Source organism: Pavona decussata, unplaced genomic scaffold, assembly GCF_977016875.1.
Source record: "Pavona decussata unplaced genomic scaffold, jaPavDecu1.1 SCAFFOLD_912, whole genome shotgun sequence".
In the NCBI taxonomy this organism is placed as follows: Eukaryota; Metazoa; Cnidaria; class Anthozoa; order Scleractinia; family Agariciidae; genus Pavona; species Pavona decussata.
The window spans coordinates 637,402-663,320 of NW_028145943.1; the positions used below are offsets into that span (position 1 = coordinate 637,402).

Sequence of the window (25,919 nt, forward strand, 5' to 3'; positions counted from 1 at the left end):
CGTGCCGCAATGGCCTGTCACGCGCTGGGCTCCAGGGGTGTTTGAACTGAAGTTGACAAGACACTATCAGGTCATAAATAGGGTATCAAATTTTTGGTCAGGTCATACAGTACTGTAAATAGGGTAGGGAAAATCGCAGATTTTGGTCATAAATAGGGGGTAAGGGTTTTGGGAAGCAGGCCGCACACCCCTATCCAATTTTTTGGGGAGTACCCCCCCCCCCCCCGGGAGTTAGTTAGAGCATTTTAATGGGAATTTAAAAGCATAATGCGCAGAAGCCTAGAAGGAATGCTAGTAGAATTTACTAGCATTCCTAACATACCTTAATCATGGACGCACCGGCATCGATCCTCCTAACCTGCGTAGCGGGTGGTTTTGTTCGCGCGGGATCAAACGTTTTGACGGTGGAAAGACGCTATAAGACCTATAACCAGCCGCGAAACTACGAAAAAAATAGCCAGCTGCGCAGGCTAGGATCCTTCCGTTTTGAGATCACAAAGGTGTCAAAACTTCACATCAGATGATCAAGTTTTGCGAGTAAATAGTCCGGTAGCGCGCAACGGAATCATGCATAAATAATGTGACACTATAAAGAATGTAACACTACACTCAGCTCACGTTTCCGAAAAATATTTCTATTTTCGAACAATTTGAAATGCTCGAGAATACACCGGGGACAAGGCGATCCAAAGGCGATGAAGCTTTTTAAATTGAAGGAACAACTATTGAAGTTTACACGCACTGGTAAGTTGAAAACATTGCATGAATTTATGGCCGATCAAACGTGTTGCTAAATAAGCCCGTCTGGTTTGAGGGGAAAATTACTGTGTTTTCCGTGTAAAGTCGGTTTGCGGACGGTCAAATTTGAACAATAGTGTCAAAATATTTTATTGTCCGCTTTCTTTGCTGTAAGAATAAACCGTTGCATAGTCACTGTTCGTCTTGTTACGGGCTCTCACAAAGTTTATAAAATATTTCGATCTTGACCTTATATACAGTGCTGTCTCAGTACGGCGCGGCAAATGGGTATACAGTCCACTCTCGATAACTCGAACCTTCAAGGGAAATTGAAAGAGGCTCGAGTGATCAGGAGTTCGAGTTATCGGGGGTGAAAGTTTATAGAAAATGGCCTCAAAGGAAATGAAAATTGGTTCCGGTTAGCGAGGGTTCGAGTTATCGGGAGTCGACTGTATGCATTTTTCAATAGACCATTTTCATAATAGTATCATTTGACTGCAATAACCTTTCGTTCTCGTTTTCAAATCTCTGGGACTAAACGGTTGTCTGCGTTCGGTCTAGAGCTAATGTCTTACAAATCTAAAAAAAAAAAAGAAAAAAAAAAAAGAAAATTCTTTCCGGGTGTTCTACGCCTGAAGACCATGACTCGGATCTCGTGGTCAGTAACGACTGCCAAGGCCACAAGTTCGAGGTTTCAAGTTGCCGCTCTTGAACTTTGATCTAGCTGAGACATAAGAAAGACATTTACGCGAGTTGTTGGGAAAATTTTAGTTCAGAAGAGAGAACAAATAAACGGAAACAAAGGCCGGTACTTATATTTGTACAAATCGCGAAATAAACGCGCGTTCGTGGATGATTCCAGAGAGTGTCTGTTGATCGGGTGGAGCAGATGTTGTACGCCTCGCGACAACAAAGCGCTCCACATTTGTCAGATTACATACTTTTCGCGTTTTGAATGCATTATTGAGAGACAATAATCACTCAGTTTCCAGCATCTCCAGGAGTCTAAGGGTCAGTTGAGACGGTGTTTAATAAAACTACGTTCTAAGCCATTTTCAATTTTGCCAACAAATCATGTCTTAACATTGTCTGTTGCTGATGGTAATAAGAAGGCTTGCGTCACAGACTAGAAAACTATTTATCTACTTATTATAAACAGATTTGGAGGCCCACTGATTGTCTTAAGCCGCAGCCTAAGTTAAGAATCTGTTTAAATAACTGGCCGTTATTATTTACTAACATTGAAATTAAGCTGCTTTTTTCTTCTTATAAAGTCAGTAGTATGTGTTTAATAGTGTGAAGTATCCTTTGCCTCTCGATCTCCGTTCGCGTGTTGTCTACAAATTTCCTTGTGCAGGATGTAACAGCCGACATCTTTCAACACGCATCAGTCGCATCTTAATAGGGACTGGAAGTAACTTACAACATCCACAAAAATCTGAGAAATGCCGCAAATTTTCTTCAAAGGAACGCTTTCCTATTGTGGATTCTGTTAGCCAATAGACCACAGCTTCTTTTAAGGTTACCGTATACCTTTAGAAGTGTCTCGTGTCCAAGCGATGTAGCGCGTCCGGTTTAAACTGTAGATACCTAAACCCCTGAATATCAAATTAAAACTATCAAGCTATACCAACAATTTTTCATGACTTCGAAATGCCATCGTCCGAATCACCTTTTGAAAGCTACAAGTCAAAGCAAATTTTGTTTTTCGCTTATTTAATTTCCTCCTCAGTCTCAGGACCCAAAGCGCTAAAAAAAAAAAACAAACGTTCTTTTATTTACGATCCAATGTCCAATCTTTCACAATCTTTCAATCTCTCAATCTTATTGTTACCATTTATCTACTTTTTCCAGAAGAACACACACCTTTTGTGTGTATCCGAGATTTCCCAAGGGCTTTATTTTGTAAATTACAAGTCCATTGTTCTACTTTAACCCAGACTAATGCGATTAAATGTCTCTTACACCCTGTATTCATGACACGAACTGTTACACTCTGTTTTTTTTATATATATATTTTTATATAAGAACTAACGTTTAATTTTTGAGCTGAGGCTGAACGTTCATATATATATATATATTTTGCGATTTGAGGCTGAAAACGTTCTTAAGATGTTCTTCAATTACATGGCATACACTACATGTATTTTAGTAAATCAATGTGGACGTGAACAGGAAACCTATCAAAGTGCATTGCCTGCTGAGATATGGTATCAAGAACCGCTGATTATGACAAACCGAGATGTGTGTCACCATTGTTAATGTTATACAAAACATATGGCGTTACATCCCCGCCAAAATTCAAGGTTTGCTTTCGATGTTCAAGTTTGTCATTTTAACCTTGTTCTTCACCATGCGACATTTGAGTTTCGTAATTCAACATTGCTGTTCACCATGCGACATTCGAGTTTTATAATTCAACATTGGCTGAGGTCACACTAGAGGCTTTACCATGGTAAAAATTGCTTTACCAAGGTAAATTGCGCAACCACCCAGATACCGTAGTAAAGCTGTCAAAGTCATAAAAAATAGATTTGACGCTTTCCATGTACACTTTTTCGCATGATCAGTAAACTTGTACGTGACGAGTACACTAAATGTTGACATGTCGCGTGAGTTCATATCGGCGGTAAGTTACTGAACTGTGACTTAGCGCGTAATAAAATTATGGATCAACAAGAGAGTTGTATTTTCAATTGTTCCCATTTTGCTTTTAATTCTTCTGCTTAGACGAGCACGTAGAATTCACTTCCTTCTTACATACAGCTATTTAGATCTTGGGACCAAAGAAAGTGCAGCGGTTTCGTTAATTAACCGCAGACGGTAAAGACACAGACAAAGAAGAGCGCACAGGCAAGCCTGGGTTTACCCTCGACCACAGGGGTGGTTTGAGGATATGTATAATAACCGGATCCTTCGAGCCCTTTGGAAAGACCGTTTCAGGGTAACACGAGAAACATTCGACTTCATTTGCCAGCTCGTTGAAAGGGACTCAAACGCACACGCGAATGAGCGGGAAAATAAATTTTATGTTTATAAAATATGAATCCACAAATGTATTGTAATTACTGCGTTTGTCCAAAAAAGATGACAAACTGTCAACAAAATAAGCATGGTTTAGATAGACAAGAGATGTACCCACCTATTTTTTTTGGTAACTAGATTCTTATCTGGGGTCAAGTCAACTTTGTTCTTGCCGCTGTTGTCAGGGCAACTTACCAGAGTTAGGTTAACCATGGTAAACTGAAAATTGGGGGTCACACTTGCGGTGCCGTTAACCATGGTAAACTTGAGTTTACCATGGTTAACTTTCTCCAGTGTGACCTCAACCATTGTTGCTTTATACGATGCGACATTAGGGTTTCACAATGAGACATTGGAGTTTTACCTTCCAACATTGGTTGAGGTCACACTGGAGAAAGTTAACCATGGTAAACTCAAGTTTACCATGGTTAACGGCACCGCAAGTGTGACCCCCAATTTTCAGTTTACCATGGTAAACCTAACTCTGGTAAGTTGCCCTGACAACAGCGGCAAGAACAAAGTTGACTTGACCCCAGATAAGAATCTAGTTACCAAAAAAAAAAGGTGGGTACATCTCTTGTCTATCTAAACCATGCATATTTTGTTGACAGTTTGTCATCTTTTTGGACAAACGCAGTAATTACAATACATTTGTGGATTCATATTTTATAAACATGAAATTTATTTTCCCGCTCATTGGCGCGTGTGTTTGAGCGAACATGGATTTCAACAGCGCTAATTCTTCGTCCTTCACAACTTTTAAAATGAAGTCGAATGTTTCCCGTGTTACCCTGAAATGGTCTTTCCAAAGGGCTCGTAGGAGCCGCTTATCATACATTTCCTCAAGCCATCCCTGTGGTCGAGGGCAAACCCAGGCTTGCCTGCGCGCTCTTCTTTGCCTGTGTCTTTGCCGTCTACAAACCGCTGCACTTTCTTTGGTCCCAAGATCTAAATAGTTGTATGTAAGAAGGAAGCGAATTCTACATGCTCGTCTAAGCAGCAGAATTAAAAGCAAAATGGGAACAATTGAAAATACAAATCTCTCTTGTTGATCCATAATTTTATTACACGCCAGGTCACAGATCAGTGACTTACAGCCGATATGAGCTCACGCGACATGTCAACATTTAGTGTACTCGTCACGTATAAGTTTACTGATCATGCGAAAGAGTGCACATGGAAAGCGTCAAATCTTTTTTGACAGCTTTACTGTGGTAAATAGGTGGTTGCGCAATTTACCTTGGTAAAGCAATTTTTACCATGGTAAAGCCTCTAGTGTGACCTCAGCCATTTCCGTTTTGTACGCGACATCCGACTTTCCCAATTATACATCGGCCTCACATTTTAAAATAATAGTTTCCACTCACCATTCGAGTTTCGCATTTTTAATGGCAAGATTCATGTAACATTCAAGTTTCAACATTTAACTTCAATTCACGGATGAATGGTTGACCTTTAGTAGCGAATCCGCTGTAGTAATAGAGCGTGGGGGCAAGGAGTAACGCAAGCACGACACACGAGACAGCTACACGACCGCTCCACGGCAGCACGTGTACGATGGATTCCAATGCCAGGAACGCAAGATCAACGCTTCGTCGTGCAGCACAACAGCTACTTACAGAATTTTTTTTTAGATAAAACTAGTGAGCAGCACGTCTGCGAACTCTTACAGTTGTAAAACGATTTATTTTCTCCTACGCGTTTCGTGTGACTAACGCACGCTTCGTTAGTGAGTTTTACAATAGAACATAAGTGACCTGTATATATACCTACATAAAAAAAAACTAAAATAAATTTTACATTACCGCACTTACGCTAGCGGATTTACATGTAGGAAACAGGCGAAAGGTCTGCAAGGTGTTACATATTTTGTGCGGTTTGCCGTCAAAACTCTTACGCGCGGAGAAGCAATTCCGCTAGCTCCGCAGGCTAACATAACACTGTCACAGCGAACAGTGAACAAACTTCTCTGAAAGATGTTCCATGTTCCTAGGTTTAATCTAGTATTTTGTGCTTGATGCTTAACTTCCGATGTTACAGGAACGAAATAAAGCCGTTCATGACATTAAATTCTTAGTTTTTGTTTTTCCCTTGAATAGGCTGTCATTGTTCGGGTTTGGGCCTTAAATAGGGTATCAATTTTCGTTTGTCTCATCCTTAAATATAGCCTGCGTTACAGCCGGACTTATAGACCTATAGAGAACTCGATATAGTCCGTCTGCGAAACGGCTCCAAATAGCTTGTTCTGGTATCCCGCCGGTTTGCAGGGATATTTGTAACCATTTCTGATTGGTTTAATTTCTAACGCGTTCTCTGATTGGGCATTTTCCTATTGAGCAATCACGCAGTACTCTACGAATAAATAACGAGTTGTTTATTCATCGCACTCAAAAATGATTAGATAGAAGTGATTAGATAAAAAATAGCCCGTGCATGAAAATAACGCTAAAAGCAGACAAAAATTGCATATTTTTAAGCTTACAATTAAGATTTTTTTTTAGCAAAACGCCACATATATTTTCAGCTTGATCAACAGGTTGCAAATTATAGCTACGTACCATTGTGTAATACAATGAGGCGACTCCGATTAACATCTTTTTTAAGCTTTCACAATCAAAAATGCTTCTCCAAGATTCAGTGGAGAGCAAAACTCAGGAGAGCCATAGACGACCACGAAATTACAATTCAGGACCTGTTGCGTGAACTGCTCGTCATCTTCGTCTGTGATAGCAACCCGGGGATAGCAATCGCTGGAATTCCAAAATCATTTAGGTGACGAACCTGGTCTTCCATAAGAGCTTGCAACGGTGATATTACTACAATGACACTGGAACCACGAGGCCTTTCGAAAATATCGACCGCCGCAATCAGAAGACATTGGAATATTAAAGATTTGCCATAGCCAGTCGGCAAATTCACAAAAATATTTTGACCTAACAGAAATTCCCGAAGCGAATTTTCTTGTTCCAGCAGAAGATTAGATATTTCGAACTGCTTTTTTCGTGACTCTAAACGCTCGTTCCCAACTTTCTTCGGAAACAGCCATCGATTTCTTTTGATTCACAACGCTAAAATATATTTCAGAACGGTCAATCGATCAATCTAAGGGAAAACCCGGGGAAGTACAACAAGTTCAAATCGTATTTAGCTTGCTATTTCTAAGTGGCTGTGCCCTCTTCCTTAGTAATTTTTTTTTCTTGAATTTATGTAACACTGTATAATTTCTGGGCACGAATAATAAAGATTGTTGTTGTTGTTGTTGTTGGATCGCAGTTGGAGAGAAGAGTATTGCTCAAGAAGGAACGACCAGTCATAGAAAGCGTTAGAAATTAAGCCAATCAGAAATGGTTACAGATATCCCTGCATAACTGCGGGATACCAGAACAAGCTTTTGGGAGCCGTTTCACAGACGGACTATACCAGGGATTGTATAGACTGTCTGCGACGCAGGCTACCTTAAATAGGGTCAGGGTTTAAGAACCTGGGCGGCACACACCTATCCGAAATTTATGGAAGTACCCCCCCCCCCCTCCCCGGGGGAGGAGCAAGGGTCAAGTTCTCCTGATGCCGTGCTTTGCAATGAAATCACTAATTACTGTCAATATTTGGAAGGCGTCCATCAATGAAACCATATCTTATCAAAAACTAACGATTTCATTTCCTATTCGTATAATTGATTCAAACAAAATTTTACAGCAAAGTGTCACGCTGTCATGCTACCCACTACAATTTCTCATCACCGCGTTTTGCCATATCTTGAATTGTCGGTAAAAAGTTGCAGAACATTTTCGAAATAGGATCTCGGAGAAAAAATATTTCGAAAGAAAAAATTCGCAGACACGTTTTTGTTGTTAATATGTTAATTAAACTAGCTACTGTCCAAATTAGAAGGCAAACGAGCAAATTCCCTTTGAATTTTAGCTCTTTAAAGTGTCCCCTTCAAGTGAAAAAAATTAATTCGAGCAAACAGCGCTAAAAGTTTGACAATTCAATTTATTTCAAATACTTGGTATAGTTAATAGCCCGCGATAAGCTTTAATTTGTCTTGTTACATTTAATTTTGTTCATCCATAGAATTTTGCACTTTGTGTGATAGTTGTAATTATTTTTGTTGTTTATACTATGTTTCTCTTTGTATATTCGGTTTTGAGTGTTAATTTATTATTCCATGCTTCACGCATTCGAATATTGTCCGTTTAATAAACAACTGTAAACGAACTTACAACTGATGATGATCGTTGAACAATCGAAACGTGTCTTGTTACAAACTCAAAGTGGTGTCCATTTTTTATCTGCTTTTATCAAGACCTTTTGAATTATTATGGGTGTTGGGATTTTCGGTTTTTTGGTTTTGGCCATTTTTAGGCCGGCTTTTCTGTTTTTGCACCGTTTTGGTGTCTGTTGCGGTTTGAGGTTTTCCCTTTTATATTTCTTTGGTATGGTATGGTAACTTTATTTAAACACGGAAAATCCTTCAGCAAATATTAGATATACATGTACATTCAGAGATAAAAGAAAAAAGATAACCAAAATCGAACCTAACTAAACTAACTAACCTAAACTACTGTTAACCACATACTAAAAGCTGCTTTACAAGGATGCCGTGTTAAAACTCATTCATTTTAATAGCATTTGGTTTTAGGTTTTCGGCGGATTTGGTATCCGATGTGGTTTTCGGTTATTCCTATTTGGTTTCCGGTTTCTCTTCGGCAATTAAAAAAGACTGTTTATTAACCACATCGCAGCTAGCTATTATTGATTTAGAGGGTTGCATACATGTTTCTGAGATATTGCATTATTTTACAGTTGTGTGCTTAGTGACCTGGCCTTGGATTAGAAGCGAGGCTGGGGGTGACCTTGTTTTGATACAAACCCCACTGCTTTTCATAAGCAAATGCAAACTAGTTAGCATAAGAACAGCACGATCTACGTATGAAAAGCAGTGAGGTTTGTATCAAGACAAGGTCACCCCCAGCCTCGCTTCCAATCCAAGGTCAGATTACTAAGCATACAACTGTAAAATGGGCTATTGTTAAATATAGCTACAACTATGTTATAATAAAAAGTGAATAATGCTCCTAGAGAACAACCACAAATGGACCGTTGGGGGAAGGGAATCTTAATTTGTCTACGCCCCCTTTATTGTTGATTATGCTTCTTTGCGCAATATTGTGTAATTTTTCATATTTCTTCCCCCTACCTTGAGATTCCTGCTTTCCGCGCCTCTTCTTTCCCGCTTTCCTTACACTTCAATTCGCTTCCTCCCCTCTCTCGGAAATGTCTTTGGTGTCAAATTCTCCGGAAACGGTCCATTTGCGGTTAAATAGTGACTATTTTAGTATAATATCTTGATGTATTCTCATTCGTAGTCATTCCTGGTCACTCGTGGTCATTCATTTGCGGTTAAATAGTGACTATTTTAGTATAATATCTTGATGTATTCTCATTCGTGGTCATTCCTGGTCACTCGTGGTCATTCATGTGTACTTTTAGACAGTGGATGTGGATAGTGATGGATATTTACCGAACCGACAATGAGGTGAAAAAATGTTTTAATATATACCACACAAGCTGAATAATTATACCGACCGACCTATGGTCGGAAATTAAACTGGTGAAAATCTGGCCGTACGATGCTCATTCGCGGTAAGAGATTTCTTATGCCGGGCTTATGTTATAAAAATTCCTGTCTTGCTTTCCTGCGGATAAGTACAACTTCTGGAGGCACTTTTTTTAATTGCTTGGGTGTCTCGACTTGAAATAATGCTGCAAACAATTAGATGTTTCATCTTTTACTTTTATAGTGCTCGACAGTTTACAGTAACTTTGATTTTTCACCTTAGAATATAATTAAATAACTTAATTTAATGCCGTCAGACTAAACTTTGTTGCTATTTTTGTATTTTTTTGTGACAGCTAGCTGCCTCGTTTATCGAAATAATTTCCTCTTAAGTGACCGTGGCGAAACGGGAAGCCATCTTGTTTGTCTTCGGCTGCTCGGAGATGAATAGTACTTGGCTAATCACCTCCGAGCTAGCCAATCAGCGCGCGGGAAAGACACTATTCACTTGTGTGGTATGTACTAATTGTCTTTAGTATATACCACACAAATGAGAAGTGTCTTTCGCATCTAATGTTTTGCAGCATGGTTCAACTGAACAACAAGATGAATTTCACTCAACAATTGAGGAAATGACACCTTGGCAACTAAACAAGTGCCTTTCTATTTGTACGCAAGAAAGCGAGAGACAATAAGAAATAGCTTACGCCTGGGCTTACCGCGCGGCGCGCGAGATTTTAAATTTCCCACCATTTGTCGGTATACCGTCAAAAATGAAGGAATTTTTTGGTCGGCGAAAAAATCCATCACTATCACTCCTTTTAGGTGAATGAATTGTTAATTATTAAGAGGAATGTAAGTTCCTGCTGACGACCAAAAAAGTAACTAATTAAACTGTGTGTAATCGCATGTTTGACCATTTTGCAGTCAATACAGGTCACACGTGACTGCACTGATTGCTGTAAGATTTCAATCGAATCTCCAAATTTACGACCAAGTTCTCAAAATTTTGGATTTGCGATGGAGGTTTTCAGAGCTATAGGATAACTTTTTGCGATCGCGAAATTCCCCTAAAGTCCTCTATTGTGATTCAATGAACGATTTTTCCTTTTTGAAACAGAGACTAAGATATATACATATGCCGGATTCACGGCCATAGTATCTACAAATACCGTCATGAAATTAATACACCGTAGCTCATCTGTGAACTTGCCCTAAGGGCAAAATACCCTTCAGATAATTTCACCCGACCCCCCCCCCCCCGCTCCCCTTTACCTCCCCCCACTTATGTTGCCACTGTAATCGCCCGCTAACGACATGTAATTAAGACCCCAATTAATCCCCATAGAAAAAGTCTACTCTAACCCAGACTCGGTCGGTAAAGTCAGGGAAGACTTTTTAATCTTAAATGGCAGAACACTTCTTCCACAGGGCCTTAATATTCGCGAAGAAATTTACTAGCATTTTTTCCCTTTTTATTTTTTTATTTTTATTATTTCGTTTAATTTATCTTTTTATACTTTCAATCAATTTAGTTTTACGTAGTTCCGTTATTGTGCAAATACTTGTAATATAAGTACATGCCCCAATGTAAATTCTCATTGTACCTGAAGAAGGCTGGTTTGGCCAGCCGAAATATAGTGCACTTTAAAACGTAATTCTACGTTGTATCGGTCTCTACTATTTAAAAGCCATTTTAAAAGGATAAGTTTTCAAACGTTTTTTGAAAGTGTCAATGGAACTACAAAGTCTTAAATCCAAATTGTGTCACCAACACTCCATCAAACCAATCCTCCCCCCTGTTGCGTAAAAGTAAGCAAATCCAGCTTTGGGAACTTAATGTGTTAAATTAATCTGTTGGACTCCTTCCCTTCACCCGTTTAATCTGAGCAATAATTGTGTTAGATTAATTTATTTATTACTTCCATATGTTTCACTCCTCTTAGTCACCCCCCTCCCCCTCCCATCTTATGTTGCCTAAACTCAACCAAATCCAGCTTTGGAGGACTAATGTTTTGCAATCAAAGCCGCACCCAGCTTTTCAGTTTTTGGATATATTCAACGAAAAAAAAAAAACAAAGGAAACCAAGCAAAATGAAAAATAAGTAGTTTCCATGAAGCATACAAACCACAAAAACAAGTAGAACAGACAAGATAGCCAACTCGGATAGCTTTTACGCCAGCGGGATTTTTCTCCGAAAGACGTTTTTGATCTAATGGCCCTTATCGACGCTATCCCTGCACTGTGGTGGCAATCTCTGAAAATGAATGGGTACGTGAATGAAAGACCATTTGTTCTTCATGATCAAATTCAACTTGTTTTAACTAATCAGGATGTTTTGATCGACAAAGCGTTGTCTAAAAGCATCTATAGGGAATTAATTTCTGGATTAGTAACTCCGCCAGCAGCACAATTGAGGTATAATGAAAGCTTTGATAATGTCTGTTTGGAATGAAAGGAAATTTGTAATCACGAGAATTTCAATATAAGGTCTCGAACAGGTATCTAGTAACAAATACGTTTTTACAGAAAATAGGCAAAATAGATTCTTCAGCCTGTTCCTTTTGTGGTGTGAATGAAGAAACCGTTGAACATCTATTTGTGACTTGCCTTTTCACTGCAACGCTATGGGAGGAACTTGTAATATGGTGCAACAACATAAATATCCAGGTTTAATCACTAACTGCTATAGATATAATATTTGGTGACTTAGAAAGGAAGGAGGAGTTTCTCTTGTTGAATCACATTATTCTCATTGCTAAACAATATAATTATATACTATTGTAGGATCATCAATTCAAAACCATTCTTTAATATAATGTTCTCTTAGTCAGGGTTTTCATTTGAGGCCGGAGGCCGGACGTTTCGTGCGGTCGTTTGCCATTCCACGTCCGGTACTTTGAGATCAATATTGGCGATTTTTTTTACTACTGTATTATATATTTTTCTTACTAAGGCATCTCATGAACATACTGACTAGAGGATAACAGAATAATCAATTACATTCTTCAAAACGGCCATAACCCTTTTTTCTTTGCTTATTGAGCGGCGGGATATTTTATTGGTTTCCCCTCTTCATTTAAACGGAATTGAAGTGACTATTTCGTGCTCATTCCTGCTCGGCCAAGTCTTAAGGGAAATCCCAAGGTAAAACACGCAACTTGTGTTAGTCAAACCGTTGAAAGAACGAAGAGGATAAGCGAGTTTTTCGTCCCGACGGCCAAGAGAAAACCTACCCTACCAACTGACCATTTTCATTCAGTAATTTACTTTTAAAAGAGAATTTTAGTGAGCGCCAGCATTGCCTAGGAAACTGTTTCCTTGGTTCCAGAAACGCTGGAAATGGCGTTTCTGAGTATTCTATTTTAAAAATTTCCTGCGGGAGCATGCCCCCAGACCCCCCTAGATGGTTGCGCCTTCGGCGCTCGCGAGGCGCCTTACAGGGCCAAGAAAACATTAACGTCCGGTGCTTTCAGAACTATGTCCGCTACTTTACAAAACAGTTGAAAACCCTGCTCTTAGTACGAATCAAGTCAGTTTACTTATTAGAATGCCAGATGTCTACATGGAAGAACAAAAGGCAAGCTTACTCTTTGTGTCGCTTTTGAAGATGAATAGCTGTTTCGAAACAAGCATCCACAATTTATATTATTATACTACAATATCTTAATTCCTGTCTAAGCGCTTTTTGTTAGATGTGTGATTGTGTGTCGTGTTAAGTGTATGTGTATGATTGTTTGAAGGGGAGGAGGGGGGTCGGTAAATAAGTCTACATATTCTATCTGTATTTTTGGCTGTAACTTCTCAGGTGACAAAAATTAATGAAATACAAGCTGAGTTTATCAAGGGCAATTTGACTGCATGTACTATATGTTGACTATTTTTCTTTCACTCTACATCTGCATCTAATCTTTATTCAGTGAGATATGTCCAGAAATGCACGCTAATGAGATGCATGAACTGTATGATAGACATCACAAAGTGTCCCCTACCCTAAATTCTTACCAAAACACAAATAATTCTGTCAAACATGAAGTCATATGAAAATGACAAAAAGGTCTGTTTTATATAAAGTACCCAAAATCAGGGTTAGGTGCATTTCTGGACATAAGTGTATTCAGTCGGTAAAAATCCTGATAAGATATCACACCAACTATTTAAAACAAAAACGTCCGTACATAATTAAAAACTAGAAAAAAAAAAAACTTAAACTAAAAACTCAAAAAAAGATCGGCTTATTCTAGTTTAAAATGGTAAATGAAGTTGCTGTCAAAATTCTTCGGGAAGGGAGTTCTATTCTCTAATTGTTTTTCAAAAAACAAGAGAATTTAAAAACGTCTTTATTTGCTTGAGGAACTCTATACATAAATGGCTGTCACGGGTTCTTCTTTCACTATTGGGTTTCAAGTAATTTTCTGCCGGAATGTTGGTTAATTCATGGGAGAGTTTGTACATAAAGGAGAGTCTAGCTGTTTTCCTTCGTGTTTCGAGAGTTTCCCACTTTAGTTTTCTGTAACACTTCCAAAGTGTGCTCTTTTCCTTTGGCCTTTCTCCAATTTTTTGAATATCCTTCTCGTAATAGTAATCCCGTTCTGAACTTGCGTATTCAAGGATTGGTTGGACTGTGACCCGTACGTTTGTGTCTTAATATATCTGGAAAAATTTAACTAAATTACGCCTTGGAGACTGAAATGTATGGCATCCTTTTTATTCTGAACTTGTTGTCTTCGGTGAGCCCGCTGGGACAAAAACCGTTGTGCACGCATGCTGGTACACGTGATGGATTGTACGCCAATGAGTGATGTTTGTAATACGGTGTCATAATTCATGCTTGAAAAGTTCAACTTCTGATCAAATCGGTCGATCTTCTGCCGTTTTATTCGACTACCACAGACGATTAGAACGGCGGGTTAAATTAGTCGAACTTTTCATGTTCCGAAACTTTTTAAAATAAAATTAAAATCAGGTTAGGCAGATGAAACGTTTGACGTTTTTTTAGTGTGCTAAGCCGGTATCCCAAAACAAACGAAATATGTGCATACGACAAAACATTACAACAAACTTAGAGAACGATCATTCTATTTTTTATAGACGGGAGAGGAACAGTGATGTCATGTTTTTCGTCGCTGACGTTTCATTTGTCTTGGACACTAGGGTAACCATAATTGAAAAATCGGCTTTTAAACCTGGGACAAAAATTACAGTAAGGAGCCAATCCTGACAAATTATCACGAAATCCGAAATTACAGATTTCCCCCCGAGTTCTCGATATTCTCTGCCAGCTTCTCTTCCATCCCCATGTTCCCACCTGTATGTACCAAGGCAAGCTTACATTGTGTGTTGTCCGTCATTTGTATGTCTACAGATACTATGCGAAGACACAAATTGAGGTACATATTTTCGGCTTTGCTGTTCGTCACCCTGCAAGTTCTCCTTGTCACACGGCCGTGGAACGATGCCAACATGAAAGCGACGTTCACCATCAATACGACAAACTCAAGAATGGCAGCAGAGTCAAACACGACAAAGGTGAATATTAGCAACAACAAACCAAGGTTAAATGTGATCATTTTGACCCACATGAGATCTGGGTCGTCTTTTGTCGGGAACATGTTTAACTTTCATCCAGACGTGTTTTACCTTTTTGAACCACTTAATGAATTGAGGATGGTAACGTACGGTGATCGAGATTTAGGCGAGTGGCCATCCTTAGATGAGAAGGCGAACGAAGCATACAGGACCAACTTTTCTAACTTGCTTCAGGACATATTCACATGCAACTTTAAAAGAAATAACACACTCAAGTTAATATTTCCTTATTGGTTAAGAAAAGCAAGAATTGGCAAGTTAGCGTGGAAAAGTAACAACACAATCATCTCCAACGAATTAACAGCAGAACTTTGTAAATCCCGAAAGATTACAGTTATCAAAATCATGCAGACCAGACTTCCAAGAGAAATTGGAATACGTGAACTTCAGCGGGTATGTACCACTGAACCGACACGGTTTGAATGCTTGATAATTCACCTTGTTAGAGATCCCCGAGCTGTGATAACGTCTGCAATTAGGAGAAAGTTTTTTTTGCCTAGGCGGCCAAAGAGAAACCTGATTACTTTAATAAACACAACCAGCGAAGGACAAGAAATCATAAAGAATAACACGAGAATCATATGCTCCCTAGTTGAAGAAAATCTGAATTATGTAAACGAAGAGTGGTCCAACTGGTTCAAAGACCGCTACATCCTGGTTCGTTACGAAGACGTACCTGGGAATTTGTTAACAACAGTACACCGTATGTACGATTTTACTGGTCTGCCAATGGTCGATTATGTTAAAAAGTGGATTATTGGGGGCAAACCGCCCGGCGGTGTGAAAAATAACGAACCCGAATTCGTCATTTCTAATAACGATGTCAAAAAAATCGATCGCTGGAGATTTGTCATCGGCTCGTCCCTGGCAGCCGAGTTTGAAGAGGTCTGCTGGCCACTAATGTACATTATGGGGTATATTTCTATTAACGGATCTGAACATCTTTTACACGATACGAAGTACAGGTTGTGGACTGAAAAGATGCCTTTTTCTTTTGGAGGCCCAAAGATGGCGAAGTAATAGAGTGTATGGCTTACATCCGTCTTTCCATCCCTCCTTCCCTTCCTTCCTTTCTCCCTTTCTCCCTTCCTCCCTTTTTTTTTTTTTTACTTCCTTCTTTGCGTGCTTACATCCATCTTCCCCTTCCTTACTTTCCCCCTTATTTCTCTTTTTCCTTTCTTCTTTCTTCATCCCTATCTTCATCCCTTTCTTCCTTCCCTCTTTTCTTCCTCCCTCCCTCCTTTTCTGTTATCTTTCCTCAGTCTTCCTTCCATGGCTGCAAATATCGGCCGTTCAACGGACAATGTCCGATCAAAATTGGATATTGGCCGGACAAACCTTCAATTTTGCCGTGGGTCTGTACTCTGCTAACGCACAGAGGACGTCAAAACGTGGTAAGAACATCAGCCACGCTACTCGCCTGCGGCTCGTAGCGTACTTCTTTGTTCTCACCACGTTTTGACGTCATCTGAGCGTTAGCAGAGTACAGACGCACGGCAAAATTGAATCTATTAATTTTGTTAATTTAACTAGTAATACATGTATATCACTATGTGTAATGAATAAGTACTATGTAACTCAAACGGTACCATATTTCTTATTTTTTCTAATTTATCTTTACTATAATTAATTGTAAGTGTAATGTCTCTAGTTATCTCTCCAGGTCGCGTAAGAATGATTTGAGTTGAAATCCAAACACTTCATATGGTTCTTATTGAGTTCTAATTACAGGATTTTCTTGAGAGAAACATTGCGACTTTTAAGAGACAGTTTTTCGCCACAATTATCGGTGAAGCTTTGTAAATAGCGGGCTGTTCATTACGTGATTTGTTGGTTTTTTTGGTAAGGAAGAATATCGCATAAAATTAACTAATCGAAATGTAGAGCTAGATTGGAATCTAAGTGGCATTTTCAAACCACAAATTTGGTGGAATATTTTAAATTCAGATGTCGCAGGCAAGTTTAGAACTTCTAAAGTTTTTTGGGTGTTAACATAATGTTTATCATGTCTTACCCATGAGGTGATACTTTTAGACTACAAGGGCAATGTTAGAAAAATAATAAAATAATAATAAAAATAATAATAATAATAATAATAATAATACTAATACTACTACTACTACTACTACTACTACTAATAATAATAATAATAATAATAATAATAATAATAATAATAATAATAATAATAATAAAAATTTTAATTTTTGTTATCTGGGCAAGCTCGAGAAAACAGAAAAGCAAGCAAACAAATGAAATAAATAAACTTTCAAGAACGCGTGACTATTTGAAAGTTGCTTTGTTATGTGTTTGTTTCTTTGTTTTGTTTTTTCCTCCCAAAAATAGTTTTCGTCGAAACAAGAAAGTTCAGGTTTAAGTCAAAATGAATTTGATTTTTTGGGGGCCCAAGGTGGTTAAAATGGACCCTGATAGGACTAAAGAAGAAATTTACTTTAATTTAGTCGTACAAGAAACATGAATATGAAGGGATGACTAGAATTTCGACTTAAATAATTACAGTTATCTGATTTGACTACTGAAATAAATTGTCAAAATTTTATCAACCAAATTTCTAGAGCAAGTTTATAAAGTTTCCTAAATGTTGCACAATGGCAAATAAATACCCCTTGGAAAGTTGTAAAAAGACTAGTTTCTGGCAACCGCGAACAGCTACTTTGTTGGGTATTCACTCCATGACAACAAATCGTGTACTAATTCAATAAGAATGATTGAATGGTAACATGAATTATAAACAGAATAAAATGGACTTAATTAAACTACAGCTTGTTAGACAAGCATGTTGCATTAAATAACCGTATGAATTAGGTTCAATTACCAGACGCTGTTCGCGAAATAAGCCCGCGCTTATCCCTGAAAAGAGGGAGGAAAACCTGGCGTGCGTTTCTCAAAAGTTCCGAGAACTTTTCGGACCTGCGGCCCGTTTCTCGAAAGTCCCTCAGTAACTTACTGGGCCCGATAAGTGTCTTTGGTGCTAAATGTTTCTTAACAAGAGTCAATTTTTGTTAGCTTTAAATAGGACACTCACATGACTTTTGGAGGGCATATATAGTTTATTTGTGGCCCGAGTAACATCATTTGCGCCCGAGGGGAGCGAGGGTGCAAATGGTGGGTCGATGCTACGAGGGATGTTTTGAAGTGTTGACAGGCTTAAAACACGACTCCTGCTGGTGTCGCCCATGTTGTATACTCGACCTTTAGAGTTTGGCTCTGACGAGTATTTAAGGATTTCCTCTCTTGTAGGATATAATTGGTGGATCCTGATAAATTTCTTTCAGCAAAGGTTGATTCTCGATTAAATGCCATTTATACTCCCCCAAACCTAAAGAACATCTTAATGGGTTACTCATTTCAATGTATATAAATTATTCAATATTCATTCTACGCTCAATTTAAAGCGTTACCTTTCTTGTATGTATGAATAAAATCAGAAGTTAAAAATTCTCTCCAATTTGAATATTTTGTCCAAACCCTCCTAGCACATCTCGAAAGGTCGGCATTACAACTGGATAGAATAGCAGACATTTTTAAGTAATGTCGACCTTTCGGAATGTGCTAGGAGGGCTTTGACAAAATATTCAAATTGAAAATGAACAACAGAGTCTTCAGTTGATACGTTGATAAATAAACACTGCGTCACAAAACGTAAAGAAACCAGTTCACATACTATAAGAGGTAAAAAGGAACTTTTTCCCCAACTAATTCTTTGTCTTGGAGAGAGTTTTTAACAACTGATTTTATTCATACATACATGAAGAAAGGTAACGCTTTAAATTGAGCGTAGAATGAATATTGAATAATGTATATACATTGAAATGAACAACTGTCAGTCACGCAAAACAAACACTGCTATAGCACATGGCGGAAAAGAGAAATAGCTCAAGAGGTTTAATTTAAAATACCAAAAAGGATAAATCTTCTCTAAAATATTGGCTGAATGCCCACAAATTTTATTCCATACATTAGTAGATTGGTGTCAGTGCTTTTGAGTTAAAATAGACTTGACCCTAAGTCAGATCCCCCTTTTGTGAAAATAGGCTTTAACTACATGTATGTCACGTTTAATGCATTCTAAAGTTTAGGAGAGGGTATATCGAAAAAAATTGTAACTCAGGCAAAATTTCACAGAAAACCAAAGTTAAACATTCAAATAGTTGCTGACAAATGAAACTTCAATGTGTAAAATATTCAAGCTGTTTGAGCAAGGAATGACGTTTTAACAGGACCGGCAATGTATAGATAAAATGTGGATTCCACAAAGGTAACGTGATTGGGTAGTTTTGAGGTCACCTTGTAAACCGTCTCGCCAACAAAGGAAAAAAATGGCATTGAGCTCAGCAAATGTGATATTTGTTTAAGGGATGTAATGATTGATGTTCGTAGAAAAAAAATCAGCGAAATCGGTGAAAAGCCGAAATTTGCCTTATCCGTTTTAACGCGGACGGCCTCTTAAAACGTTTTCGTAATCGGGTGCTCAGAAAGCTTGTTTATATTTGATCACACAGTGGGCAGGACTTTACGACCTGAACTGTTGCCATGTTACTTTACCTTACAAACGACAATCTGTAGTGACATTTAATTTGCTTTTATTAAATTTTCCACTGTTTAGGGCCGGTAACCAAGGTGGCACATTACTTGCATGTTTCGTCCATTTCATATGTCGAGAACGTGATCTTGATCCAGTCATACTAGACTCATCTGGACTCCCATTTCACGTTTTAAAAGAACAGGTATAGATTGGGCTTCAGAAAAAGTAAGGGAAAAAATTGTTAAATAGATGGGTCTCAGCTGAATGGTCACACTAAGGGTGCGTTCGATTGCCCCTATTCCGAAATAGGAATACATAGAATGATGACAAGAAATCCCTCAAAAGAGGTTTTTGTTACTGGAGTACAAAATGGCTCTTAAATTATTGTGTATCAGCGCAAGTTTGCAGAAATTGAGTCCCAAATTTTTCTTAAAAAATAAATCTTAATGCTATTTCGCTTGTTCTTATTCCGGAGCACGATCAATAAAATACAACCTTAAGGTTTAAATGTTACCTTTTATTTGAGTGACAATATATTTTATATTTGAGAAGCCTAACGGCTTAGTTTTTAAGATAGTTTAGACCCGGGAGTTTAGAATTTCAGTCACAACAGCCAAATCTCTTTATAACCCCGGATAAGCGATGAATAGTTCCATCATTCAGCTTCGACTTGGGACACAGTTGTCAGGAACTGATAGCTGGCTAAACGGACCGATTCGAAGGGGTACCAATCGAGACAGTAACGAGAATCGTTAAGCACAATTTATACTTAGAATGTTGTCTCCTCTGTTCCCATGCAGATCGTTTTGTAGTATGTAATAGTTAGCATAATCTTTTTGCATCGCCGTTCACCTGAAATTTACATCGCAGAAATTTTCAGGGAACGGCGCCTTACTCTCGTTATCTTACAACTGAGCTGTTGCTGGCTATACGAAAGTGCTAGCTGAACCTTTTTTCGTATTTTTACAACACAAGGTGTGCTCCCGGAGAACGAAAGGAATTGTAAGTTTTCCAGTGTTACGAAATTTTCAGAGCTAACAATTTGCCGAAGAAGATTCGATTCGATTTTCTCTACAACTAAATGCAAATTTCTGAGGCCTTTTTAAAGTCTAACTGCCGAACAGATATCCCTTGAAATGAGGCGCATGTTGTCCTTGTATTATTGGTTGGATGAAAATGATTGATCTTTGTCGAGGGCTTTTACAGGATGTCATGTACAAGATTACAACCACCTTTACAATATAAAAACATCCCCTTTAATAGTGAGATGGTAATGGGTTTAATGCAAATTGAAGTCTTGGAGTTGTTAAGACAAGGTGTTTCTCACGTTCAGTTGTACACGTGTCTTCGTAAAGTGTCACCCCCTGACATGGTCCGTATGAATATTTGCATTTTTAATGCACTCTTCGGCGCGTACGTCGCTTAGCTTTAAGCGATATCAAAACCTGTTCAGACTGAAGTTAATGTACCATGACGTTGGACAACCAAGAATTTAACTGCAAAACACCGCTTAAAATCTAAGATGAACAGTCCTCGGTCTACTAATCAACATGTACAAACTTCAATTAAATTAATAAAAATTCAAAATAAAGTGTCACAGCACCAAATATGCCTTTTACCCTCTGCATGCTTACTTCTCCAGATTAAATTAACATCAATAACAATTTTGAGAAACAATGAACACATTTCGATGTTCTCAAGACTCATGTGGATATCGAAACGTTGTTAATTCTCACCATCGCTTATTAATTAAAACCCGGCAGAGCATTTTTAGATTCCTTAATCAAAATTCTCCCAAAACTATTTTAAGACCGCTTAGCATATGTAATCGCACGAGGCCGAGTATAATGGGTCGCACTTAGCAAAATTGTGCGAGAATTTGTTTACCCTGCAGTCAAAATCTGTGAACGAGACACTTTTCCTGGCTTGGAACATTTTGGAAATCGGCAAAAACATCAGAGGCGCCGTAGTGCTTGGGTGGGGCAGGCAGATTTTGGACAATAGGAATCACAGCGAAAACTGTCATCACTTGTCACTGAACAGCAGACAGAAAGTATGCAATAAAATTAAACAGGGTGCGAGATCTGCTTCAGTTCGCGCTGTTTCTTTACCATGGACGGACGTGGGATTTATAATTATTGCAATTCATCACAGTTCCCCGTTTTTTTTTTTTTTTTTCGGTGGCAGCGCATAGTATTTGCAATATATGTTTTCTCAAGGCCAAAGTTATAGTCCTGAAGATGCAACTATTGAGAGCCCCTCGCAGAACTCATTCCTCTGTATCGTCCGGAGCTCGTTGGCGGACCAAGTTTGTCGTCTTCTTATGCTGAGGAAAGACGGGTGGACCCTCGCTGTTCGAACGACGAAGAAACAACGTTGCTAAGATTATGGGCCGAACACTTTGACCGAAGATTTTTTTAAGTTATGCCAAGTGTCATTACTGACATATTTTTTTCACCTAGTGCGACTCTGATAGTACCCTGAGAGCAGACGCCCTTCGATCTTCCTAGATAAGTTGACTTATCTAGGAAGATCGAAGGGCCTCTGCTCGCAGGGTACTCTGATAGTTGAAAGCAAATGTTAGCTTTCCGGTTGCGGTTTCAAATTTTCAGCTTTTTTTTTGCCGGCAAATTTGAAAACTTTGCCCAAGTGCGACCCATACATAACTCTCAAGCGTAATTTCAACGTTTTCGCAAAACCTTGGAAATACAAGTGAAATTAATCCTTAATTCTACGAGGACTCATTGCGATTACGAGTTTATAACATAGAGGACAAAATTTTCTTAAAACTATCCAGGCACTTCGTAAAACAGAAGCGGCCCGGAGGAAATTAAAACGCCCACCGTAAGCAAACCAAACAAACAAACAAGCAATTCACCTGTTTCTTAGCGCACAAAACAGACAAAACGAGAAAAGTTGATTGTTATATACATGTAATTAAGAAAAAATAGAAGTTTAATTCATGAGCAAACACACAACAATTAAAACCAAATCTTACGCATCAATAATTTTGATTCACCTGTGCGGTGAAGCTTTCTAGATTTCTACCGCTTGAAAATCACACGATTACAGATCAATAAAATTAGCAAACCGTGGGTCCAAAGAAGGAACTTGCAGAGTAATTTCTTCCACTGAATTGGCTGCTCCTTCTTCTTATTGTTCGGTTATCGTTCGTTGAAAGAAACCGTAGCGAGGTGTAAGCGCTTGGTCGCGGCCATGAATGATTTCAGTTATTCAACCAAACAAATCCGATCAAGTTTTTAGCTTTTGACACAAATAGTCTCTTGCTGTTTCTTGTTTTAGAAGCGAAATTTAACCTTTAGGAATTTCCTCTGTAGCTGTAGCACTTGATTCCCAAGTATTTGTGGCACAAGCAATCTAGCTTAAAAAGTCAAACTCCAACTTGAACTTGAAAGAAATTGTTGTTGTCGTGGCACAAAATGAGAAGCCAACAAGATATAGAAATGGCGTGCTCAACCAATCAGGAGCAAGTATTTTTGCCGCTCCACCAATCAGAACTGAGTAATTTTGCCCTCGGTGAAAGGAAATTTACTCACTGTTTCGACCAATCAGCATTCACTAATTTTGCTGTCTGTGTTATAAGAAACCCTTAATTACTCTCCCAGCGAAAGCTAATATGCATAACTTTTCTGTTTCTTTTTTTTCTCTTTTCTCTTTTACAAGCCTGTTTTCTTGTACTTTACGCGAACACAGCACTGTAATCAAGGATCGGAACTGACTTACGCGTTCTCCACTTGTTCACATATAGCTTCAGGAGCCATAACCAGGGATGGAGACCGTAACGAGATGCTATTTTGACTTGTAGGCTTGTCCCCATGTGTTGTACCAAAAAATCTATCTTTAGAAAAAAATTTGCCATACGCGCGTGCGCGTGCGCGCACGCGTGTAAATGGCCAGGAATGCGCGTGGAGAAAATGAAATTTCTTTTTACCCGTTCAAAATGGCGTCCAATTTTTAAAATTCTGCCAGGGAATATGTCCTCAGTGCTCACATTTAAGGAATTAGACACTCACAACGAAAAGGTAACAATTGAAAGAAGACGGGGAAAGTTGGAATAAGCGGCGTATTGATCACACGACTCTCACAGTAAGGATAAAAAGGCACCAGAACGGTGGCGCTGCGTGCGTTGCTACAGTTGAGTGAATGAAAAAAAATTACACTTTACGAATATGTAATCAGACACGTAAGAACTTTTTTGACTTTAGTAAATTTTTTCTCAGCTGCTTTTGCCAGCATGATATGGTTCAAATAGAACCCAAAAAATGTCTAAAGTTCAGTTACCTGTTGTTGGAGAAAGTCTAAATAATTGTGGAAAGTTATGACACTGTAAAGTTGTTACGCAGTTTTCGCAACCTCCATATTGAACTCTGTCAGCTTTGACTGTTTTCTTGCTCATGTTGAACTGGAAAAAGAGCTTTTTGCTGCTTGGAATCAAGTTCCGTGACCATGCAAAGGAAGAAGGAAAACAACAACCGGCTACATGGAAGGGCTTTTTAACCAGGAAAAAAATACGCTAAAAAATTATACCTTCTCACATTCGTAAAACCGCAGCCGGTTTCCTTGCTATAAACAAAGCCTATTACTGATGCCGGGAACAGTGGAGGATGCATTTGGCTGTAACCGACACCGAGTTGAAACATTTGGATTGGTTTCTTGGTTTTAGTCAAGATATATACGTACTTCAAAATAAGGTAAAAAATGTTTTCTGTCATTTTAGCTTGTTTTCACTCCCGCGGACATGCATGAAAACTTGTCGTTTGTCTGCTAGTAGTTTTGTTTCACCTCGTCAGTTCTTAAGAGCCGTCCTCTGTAAATATCGACTATCGTCGTTTGGACGAGAAAAAATGAAATCCCTCAAACTTTCTCAGAAGAATGGTCTATATAAGTGATTCACATAAATATAACTTTCAGCTCAGTTCGATTCGTATTTTAGCTGTAGTGCGACCATCTTGGTTTTACAGCTCTGAGAGGGCTTTCAGCGGCCATTTTAGGCCACACTTTTAAGAATTTGCCTTACAAAGAAAGCGTTACAAATCCGAACAAAATCTCATTATTCGCGACAAGCAAATGTTTGTTGTTGTGTTGAGAAGCTTTTTTGGGAATTTGATCGAAATCTGATTTTTTTACAAAATTTTTAATTTCTTCCCTATAGAACCACTCTTCAAGTGCCAAAAAAATGGCCTAGTTTAAAGAAAAATATCGCTAAAGATACATTAGTTGGCATCCTAAAACAGCATCCCGGTTAAAGAGCAATGTCTTGTCTGTAAGAATATGCAATAAAATTTTTGGGCAGTTAAAAAGAGAAAATTATAGAAGAAGAAGTTTTAACTGTACTTTTGTCAACAAACACCGCCTTCGTAACTAGCATAACAACATGAAAATAACGATTTACTAAGAAAATAATGACAAATTCCACTTACCTCGTGAAATATCGAGAACTGGATATTTTAAAATATATCAATTTATAGTTTCAGTCGGATACAGCCGCATTTTCGATGATTTGTTGTGCGAAATCTCCGTAATACACCGCAGCCGTTAAACTGAGTTGAATTCTTCAAAGTCCGTCAGGTCAATCATCGGCCGAAAAATTGCCTTCCGCCCCATAAGCTGCCGTGTGCAAGGTGCCAAATATTTCTTTGTTATCCTTAATGACCAAAACTTCTTTCAGCAACCATTTAAATCCTGCTTTTAACTGGAGATTCTCGTCAAGAAATCGTTTATGTTTCGTTGACCTTCGCCGTGATTAAACAATGAGATTGCGTTACAGAAACGGGCGCACATCAAGACGGGTTGGGGTGGGGGTGGGGAAGAGCTGGGGAGGAAATAAAGATGTCACGGACCTTAGCTTGTAAGATGCTGCGAAAGCGTGAGCTATTCTTCGCCTATTCGGGGCTATAAATTAAATACCTTTCTCGGAATAATGGAACATGACTAGTGACTTTGGGGAACGTTCGGAAATTTGTGTAGGTTATATATTTTTTCTGGTTTCTGGGGTATTGTACCCTCTGTAAAGTCATGGTCTCTTATTTAGATGGGTACCTTTTCCAGCGAGTTCTAATATTTTGTGGTAGATCTAGGGGCAAAAATGGACTTCTGGAACTTTGGTCGACAACTAGTTTCATGTTTTCCCTCTCTCACTGTGATCAAATTGCCCTGCGGAAACGCGAAGCCGATCGTTAAGTAGATTTATATATTAATGACTACATAAAATTAAATTTCATAGGTGTGGCTACTTTTCATTTTGTTTCGTGTTTAATATTTTAAGTCGTTTGGGTCGCAAAAAAAACCATAGAAATATAATGTGTCAATCAGAACGTATTGTTTCCAGTTTTAATATGTACATTCTTTTCGTGACACGCGTAAAGCGAATGGCTTAGTAGTCGTACTTTTAATTGGTCCTTGGAGAATTCCTGGTCATGGCCGCCTATGGCTATACTCGTCGT

The 25,919-nt window shown here is 38.6% G+C and overlaps 1 protein-coding gene across 2 annotated transcripts in view; it reads left to right on the forward strand.

The window, feature by feature from the left end:
* Window positions 1-541: 541 nt before the first annotated feature.
* The window catches only part of LOC146448519 (carbohydrate sulfotransferase 5-like), a 45,543-nt gene continuing 20,165 nt past the window's right edge, over window positions 542-25,919 (forward strand). The window contains exons 1-2 of one of the 2 annotated variants that reach the window (XM_085102543.1): window positions 542-744; window positions 14,689-16,949. In XM_085102543.1, coding sequence (XP_084958669.1) covers window positions 696-744; window positions 14,689-15,932 — 1,293 coding nt within the window. In that variant the 5' untranslated portion in view covers window positions 542-695 and the 3' untranslated portion in view covers window positions 15,933-16,949. Of the gene's footprint in view, window positions 745-14,688; window positions 16,950-25,919 lie in introns of those variants that run through there. The other variant, XM_085102544.1, reaches the window with a different exon arrangement.